Source organism: Taeniopygia guttata, chromosome Z (assembly GCF_048771995.1).
Source record: "Taeniopygia guttata chromosome Z, bTaeGut7.mat, whole genome shotgun sequence".
NCBI lineage: Eukaryota > Metazoa > Chordata > Aves > Passeriformes > Estrildidae > Taeniopygia > Taeniopygia guttata.
Window position 1 is genome coordinate 32,943,251 of NC_133063.1, and position 26,904 is coordinate 32,970,154.

Below are 26,904 nucleotides of genomic sequence, written 5' to 3' on the forward strand. Positions count from 1 at the left end.
CAGAAGGGTATAAAAAGTCTCAGATTGCTGCTTTAAGACTAAGGTTTATTCCCCAGGTCAGACCAGATCACTTAATCAGATACCCTCATCTATACCGTTGTTACTTGACATTCCAAAAGCAAATCATGCATTAATTCCATGAACAAACCTCTCTGGAATTAATTCCAAATATTGCTGCTGTGTTCAAACACAATCTACACAATCTGCATGGCAGATTAGAGAAAAAAGTAACATGGTAAAAGGACACACCCTCAAGTGTGTGTCAACCCCCAAGAACCAGGTGACATTCTTCCCTGAAAGAGCGATTAGATTTTGGAATGAGCTGTGCAGCCCAGGGAGGTGGTGGAGTCAGAGTTCTTGGAAGTGTTAAGCGATGACTGGAAGTAGCACTCAGTGCCATGGTCTGGTTGACAGGGTGGTGCTGGGTCATAGGCTGGACTCCATGACCTCGGAGGTCTTTTCCAACCTGATTCCGTGACCCCTTCCCTTCCACTTATGGGTTTGTTTGGGTTTTTTTACTATTGAACCTCGATGCTGCCTGGAGTCCCCAAGCGTGAAACCCTGGCGTTTGCTTCTGTCCCCGGGCGGATGCCCACGGCAGGAGCAACCACAAGCAAACGATGCCCTAGGGCCGAACGCCACACGCGGCGCAGGCGCCCCACGCACAACCCGACCCTTCCGTCCGTGGGCAGGGCGAAGGGAGGGCGCGGAAACAAAGGAGGAGGAGACGGGCAGAGAGGAAGAGAAGGCGGGCAGAGAGAGAGGAGGAGGCGGGCAGAGAGAGAGGAGGAGGAGGAGGGTAGAGAGAGAGGAGGAGGCGGGCAGAGAGAGAGGAGGAGGCGGGCAGAGAGCAGGGGTGGGAAGAGGGTGGGGGGTGCGGGGTGCGGGCGCTGTCGCGCTGTGAGACGTCACGGGCAGGGGCGGAAGCGGCGGGGCCGCGCTGCGGGAAGGGCGAGCGGTGTGAGGAGAGCCGGAGCCCCTCGGGCAGGTGGGTGGCGGCGGGGCTGCAGGGGCCTGAGCGAGGCCAGCTGGGCTGGGCTGGGCATCGCCGCCGGTTCCGAGAGAGCCGGGGAGGCCATCCGTCCGTCCATTGTGGGCGGGAGGGGAAAGGGAGCGGGAGAGTGCATTCCCGAGTGCTGGGGGGAAGGTGGGCAGCGGCCGGAGTGCGTCAGGCCATCCATGGCTCTTGGAGAAACCCATCCTGACCGCTCTCACTGCGCTTAATTAATACTGTCATTGAGTTACTAATTCACCGCAGCGCTGCTGCTCAGGGATCCGCAGGGCCAGGGCGCAGCGGTGACACGGTCTCCTGTGGAAGTGTGACTGATTGTGCTTCACGTTTCCTGCAGGATTCAGCGTTCCCATCCCTCGTCTCCGCCTGGCTGAGCCGGAGCTCTTCGCCGCTGCACTGTACAGCCTGGCACCTTGATGGAAACAGATGTTCATGGTGGTCCGAGGTGACGTGGGACAGAGGAGCGGGCCTCCTTTTTGTTTTGCCACAGCTGCAGCCAACTCTGGCTGGCCTTGTATCTGGGATTTAAATTGCCTCTTCTCAAACAATCAGTTTTTCTTGAGTCAGAGCCTAAACTGGGTTCCTCCAAGGCTTCAGCTTTTAAGGATTACAAAGGTTTGATGTAATTCTTAAGTGTAGCCTGACATAACCTTGTCAGGAAGAAGTTCAGTTGGGAAAATGGGTGTGTGACTCTAATTATCTATACTATTTTTTACTAGAATAGAAATTGCAAGAAGTTACTACTAGTTCTACTAGTAGAAATTACTAGAATCTGAAAAAAGTTATTGATCACAATCCTTGGTATTTCAAGCCTGAAATTTCAGCAGAGCAGTATAAACTGTATAATACATTTTAAGCAACACACATGCTGTGTTCGGCTTGTGCTTTCTAACAGTTGCCATATTTATGAAGTCTCCAACAGATTGAATTCCAAGCTCTTCTTTTAAAGGAGTATGTTCATCTTATATTGCACCTGTTTTGCAGATATTTGTGGGGGTTAAAAGATTTGAACTCCAGCTGAATAAAACAAGGGCTGAAAGTTGAAGGATGGCAGCAAATCCTTCAGGACAAGGTAGGTTTTAATTTAAGTATTTAAGGGAAAAGTAAATGCAAAATATCAGTGAAGTCACCATAACTGTAAGTTTATTTTTATGGAAAGATGAAGAAGGGCATGAGAAGTGGGGCTGAAAGCACAATGGCAGCTATTCTTCTGGGACAAGGTACACACACATTTAAGGTTTGAAAAAGACCACTGAGGGCTGGGAAGCTCTTTATTACTGAGCATAGTATTGTGCTCAGGGTTAGGAAGTATGTATCATGCCTGTGGTACAGTGATCATTTGCAGAAGCTTATTTCACACACTTACAAGACACTCAGACACTTGGCCTTGGACATGACTTGCAGCTATTGCACTCAACATCAGAGAACAGCCAGAAGTCAAATACATTCCATGTCATGTTGGGAATAGCAAGACCCAGGCGGTAATATCTATCACAGGCAGCAATTGGCCAGACCTAGGAGAAAAAGTCAGTTAAAACCATAATGGTAACTGCGATGAAATGTTCCTTTATACTAAGATGCATCTCAAGTTGTATCCTTAAAATAATAACAATCTTAGTAATGGTCCATCTATCCAGGTGATGGATGTGCTTTAGAGGGGGCTGAGGGTCTGGAGTTGTCGCCTAGTAAATTTGAAGGAGGATCTTAAATCGCCCTCTAGAGGTGATTTCTGGAAACCTTAGGGGAACTCTGAGGCTTTTCTTAGGTGGAAGAGCTGGGGAAAAATCTTTTCAGGTATGGCTCTTCTCTTACTTGGTTATGGGAAATGAATTCTGGGTTCAGTTTCCCAGCAAGTGGAGACTTTTTGCAGGTCTGTGTTTTGTGTCCTTACCTCAAGCAGTCCTGCAAACCTTGGTGTTGCTGGATGATATTTCAGGGGGTATTGTATGACTTGTAGGGAGTCCAAAACACAGATTTTACTTGCTACTTGATGAAAAGGAAGTAGTTTCAGGAATGCCTTTTGAGATTTTATGAGGTGTTGAGAGAGAAGTGCTGCAGATTGCAGAGCTGTCTGTTTGCAAATTTTAACTGAGAAAGTTTTTGGTACATAATGGTAAATCTTGCTTTTATTCTGTGAATACCAAATCAGCATCACTGCAAGGAATAGGATGTTGTCATAGACAGTTAAAAGCTTAAATATGTTGGTTTACTGAGAGATGGGATTTCAGTGCCAGAATACCTTTGCTTCCCTCCCAATTCCAGAGTCTTATAACTTCATAGAGACTTGGAATCTTTTATATTTGAGATATCCTTTACAGACTCCTTAAAGGAGCTGTGTAGTTATTATTTGAAAATTGTTTGCACTAAGGAGACAAGAAACACTGTCAAATTTAATTAACAAATAAGCCTATAAGTAGTACAACTAGGAAAATTAGAAAGGACCAGGTAAATATAAACAACAGTTCAGGGTTTCTATCTTTGGTAGACACAGTCTAGTAGTGAAGAGGACTGTGAAAAACACTGCATTTTTAGCTTGCCTCTTGGCATATGTATTAGTACTGTTCAAGGAATCCATTCACTTGGACAAAAAGAATGCAAGTTTACTGAAATGCTCACCAGGAGGGATATGAATGGTAGCACTTACTCAAGCAGAGCTGTAAGGATGAATTAAACATTAGCCTTCTACACCGGTAGACTGTGATGGGAATTTTTTGTACCAAATTACTGCTCTTCCTTTGATTTATATCAGGTATTTTGTTAGGAGTAAACTTGAGTTTTCCACTGTTTACAGATTTGGACTATAAAAGTTAAGATTTTTTGGACCAGACTTTTATTCGTCAACCTCTTAGAAAAGCACTCTTGGTGGTGAGCTGCATATGAGTGCAGAAAAACCAAAAAGAATTGAATGAAAGGTCTTATTTCTGTTAACTAGTGCCACAGGGAGCTGATGGCACAAGACTGACTGTGGCATTTACCAGCAATGGAAGATCTTGCTGTATGCTGTGCATTGTCCACCAGATGAACTCATTGACCAGAGTGATACACTTTGATGGGTGGAAATCAGCTTCTGAATTACAGCAAATACTTCCAGGTGCTCAGGAATACACTGCTCCTACTGCAGTACTTCACAGTACTTAGGCAACATGCATTCATCAGGCTGCTCTTGTGGAATGCCTCTGCTGGTGTGCAGCAAGGCCAGAGCCTTGTGTGTGACTGAATTAGCCAGTCTGTGTATAAATCCTAGAGGAAGCTGTCTGACATGAGAGAAATGTAAATGTAACTGCTCAGGACAGAATTCTCCTTTTGGTCCTCAAAGGTGGAAAAGATACAGATCCTGTTTCAGATAGGGCTGAACATTTCAGAAAATTAGAGTTCTTATTGGTATGTTGGAAGACAAAGCTCTTGAAATTTGAACAGAATTCTAAGTTTCAGGCTGCAGCAGTTCTAGAGTCTCTTTATGTCCTGAAAGTTCTTTATGCTTTTCCCTAAAGGTATGTGGGGGCATTCACTTAGCACAGTCTGAGCAGCTAGATTTTGCTCTCTCTTCACCAAGTTTGAAAAAGAAGATTGTGCTGTTATGCATTAAATTATGTCATCACCTACACAGTTTGCTCTTCCCCATCTGAGTCTGATCTGAGTGTAAGCATAGTACTTGAGAACTTCACAGCCGTAAAGCTGTCAATTACTTATATTCAGCTATGTACGTAGCTGTTTTCTGGAGGCACAGACAAAGTACTAATGTATTGTTAAGTAATTCAATTTTATTTACTGAATGACCAGTACATGTTTTGTTTCATTGTCACACAAAGTATATGAAAGCATATCCAGATATAAATTGTTACTGGAGTATTGGCATGCAGCAGACTGTTAGATGATGTTTTGAGATGTCAGTCATCATAAGCAGAAGAGGATCTCTAACTAGAATTACTCCATTTTCTTCACAAGTGGTGTGTGTTTAATAAGATCTTCAGATCCTGTTTTTTAAGAGGGTGCTGCCTCACTTCATGAATGCTGCCATTTATAGAAACATGCACTTCAGTAAAGAAATAACTTTTAGTCCTTTCTGAATTGAGCAGGCAGGACAAAATGCAGTGCCTTTCAATGTTCAGAGCTTGGAGCTAACATACAGTTTTGAAAACATCTTCTGAGTAAAAGTGTATCTTGGACACAAATTAATGGAGGGTTCTTTAGTGCTGTTACACATCTGTAGATAAATGATAAATGGTGAATCTTGGAAAAAACTTAAATGTTTTTTGTGAATTTGGAACAACAAGTCAAGGAAAGATCACAAGGAGAAAAGATAATCAATGAAAAGCAAAAAATTAAAAACAAATAAAGGTAACGGTGTTGCTTGCCACGCAGAGTTAGTTCAAAGAACTGCCAAAGGTAACAGTTAGCTAGGGTGGTAGATAAAATGTTGAGCTTAGGTTAAAGTGAAAGGCTTGCTGGGAGCTCTGAAAGCTGCCAGTATCACTCAACAAGGTTTCAGCTTTATCTGGCATTCTGCCTTTCACGTGCAGATAATAGGTGCAAGTAATCTTTCAGGTCCTGCACAGATACAATGCTTGATGTCAAAAATAGAGGTTTCAGAAAGGTTTAAATTCTACATGTCCTGAATTGGCTACATTAGAGAGTAATCTGAGGATTTAGGTGCTCAGTTTGACATCTGACAGTGCCATTGATCTATTTAGCTGCCTTGAACAGGTCATTCTGTGTCAGGAGTCATGTCAACAAAGCAGAGAAAAATATTTATAAACTGCAATATTCAAACTGTTCGAACTCAAAATATTAGTGCAACTCAGCCCAGTAAAGAGAGGTCTTAAATGTAAAGCTTTATTAGGAAGTTCCTGTGTTTGAAAATCTTCACTGGCTTTAACAGATAGGAATCTGGTCTGTACTAAGGACAGCTTTTGATTTTTGCATGTTCACATTTTCAGTACTAGAAAGCAGAACAGACAAACCTGCAGATGAAATATTACTCTTATTTATAATTGAAGTGGGAAACTTCTGTAGGAGTTTCAAATTGGTTTTTATGAAAGCATTTTGGGTCCTTAACAGGGAAGAATCTAAATTAAAGTATTGTTTTTTATTGCCAGATATGCTTAATTACTTTCTAAGGATGCCAGAATTTCTCTGTAAAATTGATTTCTCCTGTTTTGCACCCTCCATTGTTAACCTTTAAATGAACAACCTTTACTTTGCATGTTGAAGAAGTTTACCTGCAGGAAGATCACGTTGCTCAGATGCAAAGTATTGATATGTATATGTTGAATATATACTCCTCCAGTTTCTTAAACAGGCTTTTTTCTCCTTACCAATAACAAATTCTCTTAGAGAAATTACTTTCTCAGCACAGCAGGTTGCTGATGGTCACTGTCTGAACTCTAGTGCAAAATACTGCTTTACAAAAAAGCCCCAAGCAACAAACAATCAAAAAACACACAACAAAGCTCTTTGTAGAGGTATATGGAAAGAAAAGATACTTGGGTTTCTTCTGAATACCTCTAGAGTTTCTTCCACAAGGTACTGTAACAAGACTCAAAATAGAAGACAGTCTTCTGCTGTTTCTGATTACAGTTTTAAAACAGCATTTAAAATGTCTCAGGCTTTTCTGAATCATACCATCTGCTTCATGATAAATTTAAGCATATTTAATATTTATTTTTTTAGATCACAAACTTACATAAAAAGTGGTCTCCTTTTTCTTTCCTTAAGCATCATATCTTGTGAATTCCGAGCATGCATTTAAATTTATGCAGTTCAGGATAAGGAAGCAGTATCAGAAGGGTGCTCAGTAATAGGTCAAGTATAAATGTGAGGTTTTTGGATTAAAATTGTGTAGAACGAGCACACAAACATATGCTTGTTTTAGGTCAGGCCCTCTAAGAGGTGATTTGGTCATCCTATCCATGCATTGTCTCCAGAATTTACAAGAAAGTAAAGTCTGGGCTGGCTGCAGCTCAGAGATATTAAATCCTAGGTTGTTGGCAAGATTTGTCAGCCTTTGTGTGTCAGCTCTGTTTTAAGGTTTCAGACTCATTGCAAGCGCAAAGTCTTAGAAAAAAAATAAGAGATAGTGTGCAATACCCAAAGAGCAGAGAAATATCCAAGGCCTGAATCAGTACTCTTACCAAACAGAGTTTAAGTGGAGCTAATGCCACATAGGAAGGAGAGTTTAGTTAAATTAAATTTAATGAAAATCTTAATTAACAAATGTTAATTAATTGTAATGAATATTTTATTAACAAATGTCAAAATTATTGTGGATGATCTTACATAAAACCATAGTACAATATAAACAAAAGGCTGTGCTCCTTTTGAGAACTCTTGAGACACTGAAGTTTATGGGTATGTGTTTTTATTAGGTGTAGTAGAAGAAAAAGGTGAGAGTTTGATAGCAAGGCAGTACAGATGTATATTGTTATTTAGAGTTGAAGGTTTCTCTGGTGATTGTCTCCTTCATTAAGCCATGTAGATAAAAGGGATACTAGATTATGTAACTGAGCATCAGCACAAGGTCTGTCAAAGAGGATGAACTTTGAGTGCAGCTACTGAAAATAAATCATTTTACCTTGACATGCTAATACTCTCCTTACGAGTTACCATATGTGGCCTTCCTCACAGTTTGTGGGCTACAATGTTTTAATGCTGTCACTAAGACAGTGTGCAGGGCAGGGCATGGCATGCAGCAATTTCCAGGGGGAATCTTGGACCTTTTGCGTGGTGGAAATAAAGGAGAGCTTGACTTTTACCTATCTTTTTTTTTTTTTTTTTTTTTAATAATGTTGTCATAACTTCTTATTTGCAGAACAGCAGCAAATAAGAGATTCAAGAAGTGTGTGTTTCTGATATGAGGAGTGTCCTTGGTGGCATAGAGGTGGCTAAGAGTCAGCTCTGGAGCTGTTGTCCTCAGCTGTGCTGTTTGGGCACACTGGGCAACAGCAGGGGCTTGTGCATCTGGTTTGTTGAAGGGCTGAAGTGAGATCCTTTATTATATGAGTCCTGTGTAGGTACAGGAGTTTGCCATGTTTGCATTTAGAAGGCAACTTTGAAAAAAACATAGATGGCAGCTATTCTGGGCATTTTTGAAATTCTTTCAAGTCACCCTACTTCCTGACCCCTTCTGTCGTATTCAGAGTCACTTTGGAGAATGATGAAAGTAAATGGAGGCCACATTCTTATATTCTTAAACAGTTTAATAGTTTAAATTTGCATCTCTATTCCAGCATTTGACCATACTCAGAACAAGAGTAGTAGTATAGGACACATTATATTTAAACTTTTCTTCATAGATTGAATGAAACATTTGAATAAACACATGCACATGCTTAGTGATTTGCTCATTCTTAGCTGTTATATATATATATAAAATGCTTGTGTTACAGTTTGAGTTCACTGACATGAGAAATTAAGCCCTATGCATGTATTACTCCATTGTTATTGTTGAGTTGAACATTCAGAGACTACTTTTTAAATTTAGAACCTGGTAAGTTTACTTCTTTTCGGAAGGCAGCTACTTGATCGTAAACCTTGATTGTAGCTCCAGATCTGGCTTGGGAAGTGATAAGCTCTAACTTGAGTTAAAAGCCTCTGTTTTAAAGCCTCTGAGTTAAAGCTTCTGTTTTGCATAATAGCTTATGGAAGCTATTGCATGCTGAAAAATGTAGCCTATTTAATAATAGTATTTTCAAATGAAGATCAGTGTATTCATCTTAGAGTAATTTTCTACAGGGACTTCTAATTCCACAGGGTTAGAGTTGGGCCACAGAAGTCAAATAAATGTCTCTTAATATTTTTCTGTCATTCTTTCTCACCAGGTTTCCAGAATAAAAATAGGGTTGCAATCCTGGCAGAACTAGACAAGGAGAAGAGAAAGTTACTTATGCAAAACCAGTCTTCCACAAATCACCCTGGAGCCAGGTATTATGTTCTTAGACCTGTTGGGGCATCACTGATTACATCAAGGAAAAAAAGCCAAACAGCTAGTGAGCTGTAAACTTATATCAATTCTTAACAGAAGTGAATTCTGACCATCTGTACAAGGCAGGGGGACATTTCTCTTTAGGAACATATTAGTATTTAAAGTGGTTTACATAGCATGAATTTTGGCTTATATAATTTCCATTTGAGAATGAGAGAATCAGATATGCTTACTCAAATTTATTAAAGTCTACCATAAAGAAAAATCAGGAAGCAGACACTGAGAAAACTTTGATTATTAAGCTGAAATGCTCTGGGGAATGGAAGTAGCAGACCATTAGGTTCAGGATTTTGTGTGCTTAGAGAAGAGCAATTACAGCTGGAGTGACTTATTCTTGAAACTCCCTATGTGCAAGACAATGCCAGTGTATGTTATAAGATTATCCTGTAAAAGATGCTGTGTTGTAGGTATGATTCTACACCGTAAAGTGTAATAGTCTAATCTGAGCTGAAGGGTGGTACCAGGATTTCTCACATACAAGACAAGAAAATCAGATTTTTGTCATAAATCAGTAACCAGAAAATCACACAGTAATTTATGTGGAGAAATTGACATCCTTAAACTTCGGGGTTATGGTGAAGTGAGTGCAGTGTCACATTCTAGACACAGTGTAACCCAAAACACCTGTACAAGAGTCAAATACTCTGACTAGAGTCTGAGTGCTGCCATTTCTTTTCTTCTAAGACATCCCATGGCATTTTTAATTCCTTCATAATGTCAAAAAACATGCAGAATACTTGCCTGATGTAGACTTCTGAGTGAGGTAAGAAGTTACAATCAGGAACTTTATGTTGTTATTATTTGAGCAAAATTGTTGGAAAGAAAATCAGAATATCATACTGTTGTGTACAGCTCCTGGCAACAGTGTTTCTGTGCTTTATTATAAGTCTGACAGAGCTTTAGGGAGTGCTTCTTTGCTCTCTTTTTTTTCTTTAAGAAAATACAACTCTATTCTAGTGAGCTGAATTAGAATTTTCTAGTTTTGAAGGTGGACATGGGTGGAACATAAAATGCAGCAGTCACACGCTCTACTTTGGTGTGGTGGGCTGATGTGTGATTTTTTGGGAAGCCAGTTTTTTGATGTTGTGCCGAAGGCTTTGGACCACAGAATTGTCAAAATTGAGACCGTAAAAATGGTGCAAACTTGACCAAAAGCGCTTGATGTACCTAAAGCACAACAGTGGCAGGGACAATGTAAGGGTGAATGAGTTAATTGATTTCTGTACTTGGCAGGTGAAAATCCTGAAGATTTTCACTTCATAAGAAAGAACAGAAGACCTCTCTTGGAAAATGTCAGCTTATGGTGGAGTCTTAAGCTTATCTACAAAAATCTTATTGAAAAGTTAGAGTGTACAGATTACAAATTGCAAACTAAATGCCTCCAAAATCACTGAAGATATTGTTTTAAATAAACTGAGTAGTACTCTTCTCCAGCAGTGAAACTTACCTTAATATTTGCCATAAGCAAAATTTTTCTGAATTGTTTAGCTTTTGTTATGCATTTAGGCATAGATTTGGCTGCAAATCTTATCATGAGCATGGCTGCTTCTCAAAAACTGATTTACTAAATCAGCTGTTGACATTGAAACAGCTGGTAAAATTCAGTTGATGAGTTTGCTTGGAATCCTTGTCATTTGTACTTCTGTCTCTGTGATTGGTAAGAGCAGGGTTTTCAGCAGCAGTCTCCAGTGACAGTCTCAGAGGTAGTGAGAATTGTCTTGTGATACAGCTCTAATGGCAACCCTCACCTGATCTCCATGTTACTTTTATATATAGAGTCAGGAGTGCTTTTTATGTCTTATTTTTGGGTTAAGAAGGCAGACAAGTCCTAAGGTAGAAAAGACTTAAACTAAAAGAAAAAACATCAGTAAATTTTAATTTGAAACCTTATGCTGCAGTGAGATAGATACGCTCAATCAATTTCAGGTACTCCAAACTCTTACCAAGGGATCATTATTTCAATTAACATCAATAGGAAGCTCCTTTATCATAGGCAGTGAACTGCTTCCTTCCCACCGAAGACCTGTTCTTGTACTGAAGTCTGCGGAGTTCTTGTTAGTGCTTATCTTTATCACAGTTGTTTAGAACAGTCACTCAGTGACTGAGTAGTGGTGAAAGCACAAACCTGCTTTAGAAATTCCTTGCGTTGTCTAACACTGCACCCCAGTGCTTTCATTGACTTCAGTGGGACTCAACCCATAGGCAAAATCCATAATAGGCTTCAGGTTTAGTTTGGCAGGAATTGTTTATGATGGCTCAAATTATACAGCTGTGCTCACTCCATCTACCCTTTTTTTTTTCCTCTTAGATTTACAGATAGTAATTCCAAACAGTAACTGACAATTGTCAAGCCACGAGTGAAATGAGAGCTCAGGAAGTCATAATATTCGTGGCTAGAATGGCAAGAACACATGTTTTGGATGTGGTCTGTGTCATACCATCTTGTCCTTTCTTGCAGCATTGCACTTACAAGATCACCTCTGAATAAGGATTTCCGTGATCATGCTGAGCAACAGCATATTGCAGCACAGCAGAAGGCTGCACTGCAGGTAAGCCGATACAGTCAGACTTCAGTTTGGCTCTGTTTTAGATGTGAATCCCTTCAGAGAGCAGCCCTGCTCCTAGAGACATTGAAAAGCCCCTTTTAGAGATTAGGCATCTCTCATTTCTGTATTTGTCATAAGTGAAGTCTCTTTTGTTATGAGAAACATGTCCTTGGGCGTGGAGAGCTCCACCCAGCCCTACAGCTATCTCTTTGTGTCTCTGTTGAACTCCCTCCAGTTTGTATCTCAGACTGAGCTCAGAGGGCTCCCCTTGGCCTGCTGGCCACGCTGTTACTGGTGCAGGTCACTGTGCCAATTGGGCTTGATCACTCCAAGGGCACACTAAAGGCTCAGGCTGAATTTGAGATCCAGCAGGGATCTTCCCTAGTGGGGGCGGGAGGGAATATGCAGAACATCTAACTTGCTGGAGTTCATACAGCAGCTGCCTCCCTCAGATGAACAAGCATATATCTACATCCCATGATGTGATGTAGATATATGTGTCCCATGGTGTCCTGTGTTTGGGATTGTGTCTGGTGGCACTCCATGTAGCAGCTGTTGTAAACAAGAATTGCAAGCTGGTTATGGAAAAGAATGGTAGTGGAAACATGGGTTCTAGTCAAAGAAGAGCAATCAGGAGTTGATTTGCTCCACCTCCATGGGGTTGGCTAAAAAGAGCAGAAGAGAGTGTCCAGGTTAATTGTGTTGATGGGCCCTATTCTGATGTAGCTGATCTAAAATGCTAGGTTTGAATTTGACTATCAGAATTAAGGAGAAAACTGGGAGAAATAAATAATGCTGCAGAAGCCATGAAGTCTTAAATCATGTCAGTGCTGCAGGGAGTTATGCTTTAACAAATGCTTTTCTCTTTCCAGCACGCACATGCACACTCCTCAGGATACTTCATAACTCAAGACTCTGCATTTGGAAATCTTATTCTTCCTGTCTTACCTCGACTTGAGGCAGAATGAGGAATGTTGTTTGTCTCAGAAATTCAAGATCTGATTGTTGACCATAGCAGGAGCTGTCTAACCTTTTAATTTCTTTATGTATCTTAAAACCTACTTTTTTTTTTTTTTTTCTGGGTTCTTGCAAATTCCATTCAAGAGTGTGAGCTCTAGTGATGGGGAAATAGTGTTGAAAATTTTTTATCCTGCATTTCTGTTCCTCTGTCGGGTCAAAGTCAAATGCAAGACTTTTCTTGGAGTTTGAAGTGCACAGGGTTTGCTCTTCCCTGTTTCAGTGCTTCCTTTAAATAAATGTCCAAACCAGATTCACCAAGAGATACACAATCTGACTGCATTTGTGTTTCTTTTTATTAAGTACAGGTATGATTTTGTAATGAATTATGAAAATTATTTCTGTCCATCAAAACAGACATGAATTTGTCAAATGCATCTAGCCAGTCTTCCTCCTCACCCTCTCCTATGCAGGAACATTTCTAGTGTACTGTTTGCCATTGTTGCATCATCTGGTCTTAAGTCCTTTGTTACAGTGTGCCTGCTCTTACCTTGTTTTGTGAAATATGAAAATTAATTAAAGTTGGAAAAAAGCAAATGTTTCTAATGTCAAAAAATGTCAAAAGTTCTCTGGACATCTCAGATGGAAGGAGTTGTCTGTAAAGACAATTCCATTTAAAAGGTCAAATTCTCCTTGTTATGCCTTTTTCAAGACTCAGTGTGTTTTATTTTTGTTCAGTTTTTTTCCTTGGTGTTTTTATCTGTGGTAAACAATTCCAGCTTCCTGCTGGAAGAAAATATTTTGATCTTAAGGTAAATTGTTTTGGAACTGTGATTGTGCTACCAGGATAAAGTAACTTAGAGTGAAAAATAGTCTTTACTTAGACTTTCTTGTATCTCCACAGTTTTGCTTATGCAGTTATACAACTACACTGATTGCATTGCCTATGGAGGCAAGTTTTAGAAAACAGAAAAGAGTAGGAAAACTTACATGAGAATGATAAATCAGAAAGCATCTGTTAAACTGGTGCCCATTTGAAGCAGCTATGTCCTTCGCAGAAACTTAGCTGTTCCATGAAGTTTCCAGGGTTGTAGTTGGCATTTTCTTAGGGACTTCTAGGGTATTCTTTTTCTATATGCAAGGGATTTCCTGAACCCAATAAGCACTACTGAACTATCTCTTAATGTATCACTGCTAATATTTGCAGTAATCATGAATACAGAACAACTACCAAGAGATGGGTGCAGGTATGAGGAAAATGCCACTACTTCCATATACGTCAGCTGAGCACAGACCTTTGCAGAAACTGGAGCATACTGAAACATTTTCAGGAAGGAGAATCTTCTGCACCCAGCCTTGATAGAGCTTTAGGATGTGCAATTTTAACAAGAACTATTCCTATCATATGCTTTTTTTTCTGGGTTCTGATGTGATGAGTCATGGGAATGGGTTTTGTGGGCTGTGGAGAAAGAAGTCACTTCTGTTTTCTGTTGTTATCTCTGTAGCTATTTCTTTTTAATTACCAGGAGTGCAGCTATGAATCTGTCCAACCTGGAAACAAAGGAAAAGATGTTAAAGCAGATGCAGCAGAAAGCATGGATTTTGTATTTGAGTTGAATTAGCATTAAAGGAGGTCCGTGCTACATATTTGAACTACAGAATCTTTCAGTGTGGTTGTACAGAACTGCAAATGACCCAGGCAATGCAACAGTGGTCATCGTTCTCCCTTGGAAAGTTATAATTGCTCCACGAGGTAACACTTGCTGCCTCTCTTGTTTTCACCTTGGGTACTGAAAGATCTGCTTTTGGAAATTCAGGGCCTGAGCTTGAGAATGAGGGTATTAGAAGGGGGGGGGGGGGGGGGGGCGGTCAGGGGGAACAAACACAGCTGTTGTGATATTTTAAAGTTATAATGTCTGAAATTATTCCTTGCAATTGTGAGGGTCTTGGTGATATATGTAGATAGGATTAACTGCCAAATACACAAATTACATATGTGGAAGCACCTATCTTAGAAATTACAGACTCAACAATTACTGTCAGATGCATCAGTTTGTCTTGCCACTCCTTATTTCCTACTATTAATCAGTATTGGACATATTAATCTATGCCTATACAGTAACTTCAGCAAAACCCACTCTCCGCTTGGAACCACATTGTTCAAATTCAAATTATTACCAGTTACAATACATGTGAACCAGGAAGTGTCTAGGATGTCTTGCTTCTAACAGTAACCCCTAAGGTGATCACATGAAAACTGAAGGCTGATGGGATAGTACTGGCCTGTGTACCTCAACATGCATGACTCAAGTTATTTTATTTAATTTGCTACAATAGAAATTGGCCTTTCCACTCACCACAGGTTGGTATAGAATCTGTGTCAGAGCTGAGTAGTGGGGTGGAAGCAGCTCACAGACTGGGCTAAAGCACTGTGAGTTCAGAATTATAATCTCTCAAAAACAGATGAGGTAAGGGGGTCAAAGACATACCGAAGCACTAAAAGAACTGAACCACAGCTTGTTTCTTAGTTGTGTCATCTGTTTCTTCTACTAGACAAGTTTTCTTCTCATATCTTTGTTTTCCAAAGTCACCCACCATTTCCCTGCCACTATAATAACCTCTGGAAAACGTTCTGATGCAACCCAAGAAGCTTGGCCTGTAAAATGATATGTGATTTCCTACCATACATTTTACTTTCCTTTTTTCCTTATTGTTTTCATTCTGCTGAGGTCCTAGAAGCACTGGTATGAAACTGATCAAAAATACCTGATGTTGTATTGGACTTTATATCAGAACACAAAATACTCAGTGAAACATGGTAGTGGAAAGAAATTACAGCCCCTGGTGTAGCTTGCCTAGGTCTTCCTAATTGCTTTGATGTGCTCAATCAGTTAAAATTGATAAGTGCTGGTTTTGCCTTCATGTACTTTCAGCAGTGGACTAAGTCAGCTGTAATTTTCTAGTGCTGTGGATACAGCTGGGTAGCACTGTTCATGGCAAGGATCATTGTCTGAGGTACACACTTTGGATGGCTGGAGGCTTTTAAATGCTAAAGGTCACTTAAATGCTAAAGGTCTTGCTGCATAGCAGAAGAGTTAGTGCTCCAACCCAAGCCTTGAAGAAATGCTGGGTTTTTCCAGAGAAGAGGGAAGTGTCAGTTATCAGCCAGTTTACAGGGAACATCAGCTTGAGGTGATGGATGGGAAATGCAGACAACGGCACAACTTCTGTGCCTTATCTTACAGAATCTGCAGTGTTCTGGGGGGAGAGCACAAGGGCTGAAGGAGGGAATGAGCCTGCAACAGTGGGATGCAGTCACAGGCATGAGCAGGCAGTGACTATCTCAGTGCATCCTCTTGAGCATTATGGTAGCTAATTCATTGAAAATCAGGAGAATGAGAAAGCAACTGGATGATTCCTGTTGGTCAGATCTATAACAGAGACAATTCCTCTGGTCAAATCACCTCAGATAGCAAGCCTTCCTGAAGGACAGTTAGTCAGTCTTGCTGAAACTGAAACCAATTCCCATGTTACAGGAGCATACAGTAACCAAAAAGACACTAAGGGAAAAGTTAATAGAAGGCAGCTGGTCTGCTGGGTGGTCTGTGTGCACAGACACCTCTGAAGGAGGAGGCAGAGAATGAGGGAAGGATTGTGTGACACCCAGCTGGAAAAGTCCATCCATCCAGAGCTCTGTATGCATGAATTATGTTTTGCTAACACACAGGGAAAATTCTATAGCACCTGCCAGTAACACCCTTGTGTCTGGAAAGCCTGGTAAAGTGTTCTGAAACACTTGGAGGGCTAAAATAAGGAGCTTTCTGTAGTGAATGGTAACTTTAACAACTAATCAGTGAAATAGTTTTCACATGCTGTTAGGTTAATAGCCTGCTCAGTGAGTTTCTGCATTTATTGGAAGCACAGAGCGTGACCCAGGGATTTTACAAAGACAACACCATCCTTTTTCCTAGTTCTTCCACTTATAGAAGGAACCAAATGATAAATGTTTCATGAGAAAGTGATCTTTACATTCCTTTCTTTAATACATGTTTTTTAGAGAGAAAGTTTAATGGATTAAATAGAGAAAGGTTGATTATTTTGTTGAGACATGAAAAATTATGTTAAACTACTGGTGAGGAAATTACTTTCCTCAGTTTTTGCACTCTGCCAGGTTCATTCAGGTATTGAATTTTGAAAGGTGGTGACATAGTTCTCTATCTGTTGTCTTTAAGGCTTCTAATCTGGATATTTTGGTCTCAGTGGATACTTCTTTTTTCATGAAGATTTTGTAAATAGGGTCTGAAAGTTGTTCAAAATCTACCTGGAAAGTACAAATGACAAGCTTCCTTACCACCTTCACTATGCACATATGTTGCACATATTAGCATATTATATAACTGGGTGGTGGTGCATAAAGTAGGGAAATATGTGTCATTGTAAAAAATATGTGTAGATTTACAGACATCTTTACATCTTCACAGGCTTTTTCAGTGTTTTACTTGAATCCTCACATGAGGCAAACTAAGTTACTGTTACCTTCATTTTTGCAGATGAAGAAAAGTGCTGAATGCACAGTAAACCAGTGGAATTGTCAGGATTAGCTCCTGGTTAGTCAGGTAGTGTGAGGCATCATCTGGAGACTATTGCCCTGCATCCCACACCAGCAGCTGGTTCATCACCCCCTACTAGAAGACACAGAGCGCTTTGCTTTCTGGTTTGTCTTTGCTTTCTTTAATAGCTACTGCTTTAGCTTTGGTTTGATTTTCTTTTTCAGATGGTAAAGATAACAAGGTCAGAGTTCAGGCCTTTTATGTTTAAAATTTTGAGTAGGAGAGATGGAAACTGAAAGAGAGCAATGTTATACTCCATATTTGGAAAGAGTTTTCTTTCTTGCGTTTTGTTCTTTGCAACAATGACCAGATAAAGTTTCCCATTATGCTGGGGTTTAGCCATCACTACATGCCCTAAGAAGAGATATGTTAAGAGCATCTCTCTGCATGGATGGGTGTAGATTGTCTCCCTCTGTCAGTCAGTGGCCACTTCTGGAAGTGGGAATGGCCACATGTAGGCCCAAGCCAAAGCTGCTGTCTCAATATTTCTCTGCCAGCAAGACTGCACAGCTGGCTGAAACTGAGATGGGTCGGAAGGAATGATTGTTTACAGTCTGTCAGGAAGAGACACACCAAGAGTCATATATTCTCAAACTCTGCCCAGCAGAGGGCTTGTTTGTCCAGAGAAAGCAAAACACTGTGCATTGGCCTGCATAGAACTGTCTGCCTTGCCAACGCCCTTGGTAGTCCCTGTAAGGGGGGGTTTATGTCCCATCTAAATGAAGGGTTAGTTTGAAGCTACTCCATTCTAAGCATAGCCTACTTCCCTAGACTTTGAGGTTTGTAAAGGCTGACGTCTCCCTCTGAGCTGGGCCTGTGCATATGTCCCAGTCTCCTGCTCACACACAGATCGGCGTTGTCAGATTCATCCCTTTCAATTTAATACCTTGAACTGGTCAGTTTACTCTGTCAGCAAACAAGCCTGCTTAACCTGTCAGTTTGGATAGACCATCTTTTTTTGATGGGTTTCCTCATCAGCTGACACAGCAGTGTCTTGACATAAGACAGGTTCCTAAGCCCAGGAAGTCATTAATAGGCACAAATAACTGTTCATTCAGCCTTTGGTACTGATCTTCCTTTCAGCTAAGCATTACTAGAGCAATCACCAAAAAAAAAAAAAAAAAAAAAATCAATTTATAGTAATGGAAATGCTCCCCCATGCTCCTTTGTACCTTATTCCAGTGATAAACTCAGAGGCAGGGCTTCAGGAATGTCAGTATGATGTCCTGATCCCTGCAAGACATAAGAAGAAATTTTGAGTCCAGCAGAACTCACCACAGTTTTCTGCTGATGCAGACATATGTTAAAGTTAGCTGGTGATATTCAACCAACAGTGGAAAGTCTGAAACCTCATAAATTATTGCTTATCCAAAACCCCACCTTAGTGATATCCTTCATGTCTTAGTTAGCAAATTGCTTCCCTCAGCATGGCTGAAGACGACTCAATACAGCAGCAGAGCCCTAAAGCAGCCAGGAAACCTGGTGATTCTTGTTTCTGTGATTATTACTTTTTAGCCTTTCCACACCAATGTGGCCTGTGATTCTAGCTGGCCTGTTTATTATACCATCTTGGTCCTTTGTAAGTCTTGTCAGCAATTTCTTAAGAATTTCAGTGGTTAGCCCTGTCAGTTACCATTTTTTTTCTCAGCTAGACACATTCATTTCTCTCAGTTATACTGTTTTGCTTCTGCAGCTCCACTTCTTCCTTCCCTCCCATTAGTGTTCCTTCCTAGCAATATCTCTTACCTGACCTACTTGGTTATGTCACAGCAAGTGTGCTTTAATTAAGCTCTATTTCAGTACTAAACAAGATGCCATCACAATTTTTGACAGATGCAAGTAAGACTAGGATCAGAAGGTTACTTTTGGGAACCCTCAGAGTATGTTCAGCTGAGAAAGGTCATGATACCATTGGATAGCTCAGCATCACCCTGAAGTATTCAGATTCATTGATGAGGAAGTTGGGGTTTTTTTGCAGCTCTTAAACTATTCTATTATTATTGAAGAATGACATACATTGTGAAGAGTGTAGCAAGCTAAGTCAAACAAAATGCTGGCTGATTCTGGCCTGACAGAAGCCTGATGACGCGAGTGAGGGATGCTACCTGATTTTGGCAAAGACTAGGTAAGAAACAACAACACCTGATAAAGTGCACATCAAGCCATCTCAGTCCAGAGCACTCTGAGAGGAGAGGTTAAGGCAAGGGCATGTAAGGTTCCTCTGCCTTAACCCACAGAGACCATCTGCATCTCACATGTGGTCAGTTTGCCACATCCTCAGTCTCTGACCCAGTGGAAGGCAATTCATTTGCACAGTCCTCCCAGAAACTTATTTTTGCCACTAGACTGTAAGGGTCAGAAAAAGAGGGTAAAGCAGATGAGTGATTACTGGGAAAAGGTTTCTTCTGTGGGCCATGGGGCTGCAAGGTGAGTTGCTAGTGCTGTCTTGGAACATGGGTTTGCGCTGTGCATGTGAGAGCACCTTGATCCTTTTAGCCCTGGATAGTTCTTATTCTCTGCTCCTCTGAGACAGCCTCATACTTCAGCTCTGTGCTGGGAAGTGCAAATGTCACCTTAAATACAAGATGATAATTAGAGCCCAGTGAGGCTTTAGTTCTCGCTTTCCAAGGGAGGACTTGGGATTTCAAAATAGTATTACCCTGTGCTGGTTGCTGAGAAGGCAACCAGAAACCCCAGAGGTAAGAGTTTACTACACAGGAGCAGTCTATGTGCTGCTCTATCCAGACCTGGAATATGAACCTGACCTCCATAGCACAGGAAAGTGCCTGGATTCATGCTTGCAAATGCAGTGCTCTCAGTCTGACTGGAGCGCCTTCCCTTGGGATGAATGGTGAAAAAACAATTGGAACCCAAGCTGACCTGTGTCTCACACAGGCCAGATAAGAGCCTGACCCTTAAGGTAATAAAGTTGGTTTTGTCCAAACCAGTGAATTCAATGTCTGTCTGATCTGAAGAGGATCGGTTCCAAAGAGGGAGGTTGAGAAAGATGTGTCAGGAAAATACCTATTCTGTGCTAGTGAATATTTTTATGTGTTGTCAGGACAAGCATAATGCCAAACTGGAGGAGGCTTCATCTCCTCTCAGTAGTTCACACCTAGAAAGAATTTATACAGGACTTTTCCCTCACTCAGACGACATAAATCTCCATCAGGCAGCAATTCCCTGCCTCCCAGTTCTGCGATGTGTGTTCCGTATGCATTGTGCATTCCACATAAATATGCCATTATAAGTTCATGTAGATACATCACTGTAGATTTCTTGCTTGCTTTTGATACAGCAATGACAGCCAGTGCTGTGCCTTTCTTCCCTCTCCCTGTCTCTTACCTATGTTTTTCTTTTCTGTCAATACAGAATTTCCTACAATATTGGTTTCAAGTGGCAGGAGATCTACCTGTGGGATTTCCTAATACATACACTCTAGTGAAAATTATAGGCTTCTCTTTGACAATCAAACTGATTTCAGAAATATCCCCATAAGTAAAATTTACATCAAGTAACAAAATATACCTTGCAGCTCCCTATAAATATGACAACTTTTCAAAACCAAGACCATTTTCATGAAGAACAAAGCAAAACACTGAATCACAGCTAGGGTTCTTGCTGGTCTGACATATAATCCATTATTTACCAGCAAGTGTTAACTTTCCTGCATCTCATAATGTTGATAATTAATGGGTGGGAATTGTGTCCTTAATTCTTTTGCATTTAGGGACTGGACTTGGAATTGAAAAAAATTCAAAACTCATATGAAGGAGTAATGATCTTACTGATTCCAGTTGAGTTACAGATTCCAGTTGCAAGTATATCTATTGAAATATTTTCATCTCATTAGTAGTCAAATGATGATCAACAATTATGCCACAGTGTTCTGCTTTGTTCTGATGTGTCAAGGGAGAGGTGTTATACAGAACTAGAACAATCAATGTCTGTATAGTGGGCATGGTAAACCTCACCAATCCTCTCACAGCACTGCAACAGGGTAGATAAAAACCCAGCCATACTTTTCCATTAGAACAGAAGCTGATTGTGCATCAACAAATATTTCTCCCCAGCTCTGTACTAAGTCTTCCGGGTCATCTTTGTGACTTAAAGGCTCATCACAGTTCCATCTGAAATGAAATTTTCCTCTCAAGAGAAAGTGGACCAAGCCATAGCTGTAGAAGTCCAGGGCAATTATTTTTATACCTGATCACCAATTTTTGAAAATTACATAATTTAGTTGTCAGACTGAGCATTTGACTTCTGATATAAGCCCCTTTTAAAATGTCTCAAAACCTGGTCAGCACATTAATACATGACTGACCAAAAATGCTGTCCTTTGGGGATGCTATTTTTTGTCTGCTATTAATTTGTTAATTAATTCCATGTTTGTTTATTAATTGGTAAACCAGTAGTAGTTTACAGCAGTGCCTACATGTGTAGTGTAAATTATCAGGTAATGAAAAATAACTGTATTTACAATACACAAACAAGATACAAAGGTGTGAACCATTAAAAAATATGATTCGCAAGAAAGTATTTTTTGTACAGTGGCTCTGAAAGCATAGGCACTTAAGCTTCAGGGGTTCTTGGTCCCCAAACTCAGTCTCCTTTCTCCTAGCTATGCTTACTAGAGAGGAAAATCCATCCTATACATGTTACCTGCCCCCAGTGAGGAAAAAGCTCTCCACCAAGCTCTTTCCTTGGAAGACCTGGTAGTGATGAAAGAGACCACTGCTCCTCAGTTCTTCAGAAAAAAAACAGTATTCATCCCCCAAATGGGATCACAGCATGTTCTGCCTTCCTCTGCCCTGTCCTGTCATTCCACTTTTGTCTCTTGTTTGAAGACAGCTCAACTTGTTCACATCATCACAGAGACTTCTTGGGATGCTGGATACTGAGAGCAGACAGAGGGCAGAGTTGCTCTGTCTTAGATGCTGAGATGCAAAAACTTCCTGAAAGCCTTTAGTGAAGGAGACAAAAGTAAAATTTTCACAGTGCTCCAGGTTTCCTCACTAACTTGGGGATGACAGCTCTGAGGGAGCAGATCCCCTGTCTTGGCTCCTGATACCAAGCATTCCTCATGCCTCTGACCTGCTGCCAAACCACCAGGTAGAGAGGGGGGACTTGGCCTCCCTTGGTGTCAGGGCCCTTGTATGCACATGTACTTGTAGAGAAGGCACTACAGGCAGAGCTTGTGCTCATGGGAGATCTGCCCATAACAGGCTGTGTTCGTTTTCTTGCTTCCTGCTACCATTCTGGCAAAAAATTACCTGTTCTGGGAGTCTGAGCAATTCAATGTCAGCAAACTCTAAGCCTGCCTTCTCCTGCAAGGCTTGTATGTTCAGGGCTGGCTGCAATATTTCCCCTGTGGAGAGCAGGGCTATGGGGCTGTCACCTCCCACACCTCTTCCTCATGAACAAGGAAAGGAAGTAGGCACTGTGAGAGCAGGCACCAGGCATGCCAGCCTTGCTCAAGACCTTAGGCTTATTCTTCAGCTTTCTCGTGGAAGAGCTAAAGGTGTTTCTAGTGGTGGAGAAATCAGCCACCGGCATTCTCGAGGATCTGATCCAAGCCTTGATGGATAGTGCAGAATGATGTGGCTACAGTCAGACTCATCTGTTTCCTTCACGGTGATATAGAAGTCCTCCAGGGGTTCACTCACCTTCACTGCTGGGATCTGAAATAAGAGGAAGGGGAAAGGTATTTCAATGTATTTTTGGAAAGGAAGTTCATCACAGGTGGGAAAAACATGTTTAGGGCTTCTCTGTGCTCTCTCTGAAGAACTCTGCAACAGCTTCCACGCTTCCCTAGAAATTTGTTTCTTGGCAGCCTTAAAGTTTTGGGAAGAGACTGCAATAAAACACTTGTGCAAGGGGTGCAAGGGGTGTTCAAACAAATCATATGCATTTCGCTTGCTGGTGCCACTTTTGCATCAGCTGTAGAAATCCAGATTCAGAAGAAAGGAGCCAAATTCATGGCTTTTTTTGAAGTGAATGAAGGTTCCAGTCACACTGAACTGTGACTGTGCAAATATGTGTGACCTATCACTTGGGTGTAATACTCTATACTTTCACAGCAATGGGGTACTTATGGAAATGGATACTTTTCAGGTGAAGAAGGAGAAGAAGGTGAAGGAGGATTAAGAGAAAAAACGAGAAGCAGTAACAACTTCTTTTTTTAAGCCATGAGATGTCAGTATTGCAATCAGACTGCCAGGCTAGCTGCTTTTGCCTTGCCAGTATCTTAGATAAAATTAACAGAGAAATGTAGTTTAAAAAATGTGAGCAGGATTTTTATGCTTTGGATCTTAGACAAAGTCCTTATTTTTGGGGTGATGTTTTTGATGTTTCTGGGAGTTCATTTTTGGAGAAAAGTTCTCCAAATGCTGAGGTTACACTGGCTAGCTCTAGAAGGAGAAACCATTCCTTAGGGTAACAGCAGGAAATTTTGTCACATAGAGCATGAGACTAAGGTTGTGTACAAGCATTATGTACAAGGAAACCCTGGCATTGCCCTGGGTTTCAAAGCTACTGGCTGACCCATGAAGGAAACAGGGTATAAATTAAAAAAGGTAACCATTTTATTGGGAGAAATTTGGAAAATCCCTGAGGCCACAAAGATATAAAGAAGTTTGAAAATCCATCTCTTTTAAACTTTATGAAAACTTCATTTCACCAGAAGGGCTGGCTCCCAGCACTGAAAAAAACCCCAGTATTCTGCTAAGTTTCCCTACCTTAGTGATGTCCATGTAATCTCTTAGTCCTTTGGTCATGCACCAGTATTTCCACACACTGAGAGCACGGGGATAGCCTTGCTGGTGTTGGGGCTCACAGCACCTGATATGCAAGTACTTGATGACATCATCAGAATTAAATTGTTAAGCTTAGTTGAATATGCTAGAAAACAAATAAAGAAAGAGGTTAAAAATAGGTTGTCCTAGTGACACACTGCCACCATTGCTGAGTAGTAGGAATTTAGATGTTTTTCACAAAATATGAAGAATTTAAGAAGGATGATTTTCCCTCATGTTTTCTCATGAGTTTATGTACTGAAAACTCAGAGGCACCAACATGAAGTTACTCTAGTGTTACTGAAAAGCTAAACATGTATTGCCACACAGAGCCAGAAAAAGAGAGGGAGTAACACAGCGTCTTTTGTCTTGTTGTAGAAACTGTGGGAGGATGGCAAAGGCAAAGGTTTTTCCTTTTTTAGTTGGTGCTGGCACCAGGGAAAAACTCTCTCAATTCCTCTACTGGCTGGCACTGTGCTGCCAGTGCATCTCTCCACCAGAGGTGTCTGTTCAAGCCAGACAGGCAATGCTAGTCAAGCAGCATTTTCCACCCATACATACTTTCTTCTCCCTAATAGGCACAACAATAGAAGACCCTGTTGCTTCAGTGGACCAAAGGCAGGTGCATTGTTATGAATACCATGAGTTAAATGAAGACAGGCAGTGTGCATTTCATAAATGGAGAGCTTCAGCCCTATAGGCAGGAACTAAAAGCAGAGGATTGAATTTTTTTATACATGTTCAGACACTTAATATCCTTTTTGAAAGATTTTTATGATACCACTATAATTTTATTAAATCTACTATACTTTAAAGTCTACTTTTTATAGGGCTGAAACTAATGGGATTTTGCAGCTCAATGAATTCATCAGTGAGAGGTTGCTCTGAACATCCACAGACTGTGATCCCCACAGTGACTATCTCAGTGTGGCAGGAAAAGAGGAAAGGTGGTCAGCGGGAGGGACATGCTGGATTTCTCCTTCTAACTTTTGATTTTTTGGCTACTGCTGTCTGTTACTGCAGCCCCAGAGGCATAATGCGGCTTACTGAGAAGATGCGATTTTAAAAATAAGTTTATATTGTTGCAGATTTTGCTGTTTATGTAGTATATCAAAGATAAAGGAACTGCACAAACCCAGCTGAAGGACCCACTGTGAGAAAATCAAGATGGAAAGAGAAACAGGTGATCCCTACAAAGGCTAACAATGCAAGTACATTGTCTAATCCTCTGAGCTCTGGACTTTTCTGTAATAGGAGTCCTCAGTCTGTGGTGCACATATCCCTGACAGCTCACAGTCTCATCCTGAAGACTCCAAGAAAGATTGCTGGAAAAAAGCTACACAGAGGGCACACGTGATAAATGCACACTGCTGTGCACATGCAGATGTCTCATTAACTGAAGGGACCCACCTCTTCTGCACACTGCAACTAGTCAGTGGACAAAACCAGGACTTCCTTCCATCTGAAAGGTAGGCTGCAAGCATTTTTTCTTAACTAAGCTGTATTTAAAACCTTTGGTCATGGCAAATGTTTCTCCTCTGCCTGTGTGCAGCCTGGCAGCCACTTGATGAGCTATGAACTTGGTGACTAATTAGTTAGACAGGTCTGCTAAGAGAGGCCAGGGTGCTCACAGAAATGATTAGCTTCTCTCACCAGCAGTCTCTTTGACAAAGGTTTGCCGTCTTGTGCCCTTGGGCCTTGCTACAACCCTCTTACAGCCACTGTTCAGGCACTGCTTGCCCCCAGCTGTTCTCTATACAGTTTTGTACCTCCCAGGATGTTTCTCTTCCCAGTCCATGGATCAGTAACTTTCAGTCCCACATTTCCCCTCAAACTGCTTACCATCTCATGAGTTGTGACTGTGCACACTACTGTGCTCATCCAGAGACTACTTCTGTGAGCACCCAGAGCATTTTAAGTAACAGCCTGATAAAATCAAGATCCTAAAAATACAACACCAGTTGTCCTTAAAGATATAACAGTTTCAGCCTCACTGATATTCTCACACTGCAATTAATCCCACTTAATTAACTTCTGACAGGCATTGGCGTGAAAGGCTGTTTCTTGAATCCAGTATCACTCCGGCAATTTATTGAACTGCAACAGGAGACAGAGATTTAGATTGCTTCTGGCTTCCCAAGGCAAGATTTGTCATGTGCTAGGAAATTGAGTCCTAGTTCCCGCTTTTTCCATATTCCGGATTTTCAAATGTGGTGTGTATGGTTTGAGCTGAGCTCTGACACTGGGTATCCCGCAGTAACAGCTTCTATTAGTGCCACTCAGTCCTGAACGAAACAGTGCCAACAGGGTACATGGGTGGCCACTCAGGAATGCTTCATAGCACATGCACATGAACATGAACATTAAAGTCTGTATTAATTTTTCCTTTCCTTCCCACTACACACCTTGTGGCAACACCTCAGCTGGTGCATATGGATGAGATAACCCAGGTCTGGCCGGCAGGGGGTTATCTGGTCATCTCTGGCGCCAAGAGGGCTGAGACCCCAAGCTGATAATAAACATCTTGGTCTGGAGAGCAGATGTAGAGAGAGATAAAAATTAAATATCATTGACTGAAATACACTGCTTTACAATATAAAAGCTACACAAATTTCCACAGAAACAGAAGCCTCTTACACACTCCCTGGAAACATGCAGAGCTTCTCCCACAGAGTTTGGATGCATCTCCATGGATACTTTTCCCGAAGCTGAGAGGAAGTGTTCTATGTATGCTCCATCAGAAACTGGATGGTAAGATGCATTGAATCCTAATCTATACTATTTCTTCACTAGATGTAGTACAGGGACCTCACTCTCGTGCTGTATTGTTTATCTGCTAGTAGTGTTTCCTTGCTTATCCCTTGTAGTAAGTCATCTGTTAAAGTCTTCTGTCTGTTAAATTTGTGTCTATCAAATAAATAATTCATTTTGTAATAGGCCTAACTGATCATCCCAACTTGCAACGAGAGCGGGCTTTGGGGTGCTGGCCACCTCAGTAAAAGTA

The 26,904-nt window shown here is 41.1% G+C and overlaps 1 protein-coding gene and 1 long non-coding RNA gene across 2 annotated transcripts; one reads left to right on the top strand and one right to left on the bottom strand.

Moving 5' to 3' along the window:
- Positions 1-915: 915 nt before the first annotated feature.
- INIP (INTS3 and NABP interacting protein) lies at positions 916-12,817 on the top strand (the record flags this gene model as incomplete). Its single annotated transcript, NM_001197255.1, is given in 6 exon segments — positions 916-988; positions 1,350-1,457; positions 1,997-2,084; positions 8,830-8,932; positions 11,452-11,542; positions 12,412-12,817. Coding segments are annotated over 4 exon segments (315 nt in total). The 3' UTR covers positions 12,508-12,817.
- Positions 12,818-12,830: 13 nt separating this feature from the next.
- LOC115490942 (uncharacterized) lies at positions 12,831-26,521 on the bottom strand. Its single transcript, XR_012053266.1, has 4 exons — positions 26,306-26,521; positions 23,844-24,006; positions 18,279-22,787; positions 12,831-14,047 (listed from the first exon to the last, which is right to left on the bottom strand). It is a non-coding gene; the product is annotated as an uncharacterized lncRNA (long non-coding RNA).
- Positions 26,522-26,904: the final 383 nt, after the last annotated feature.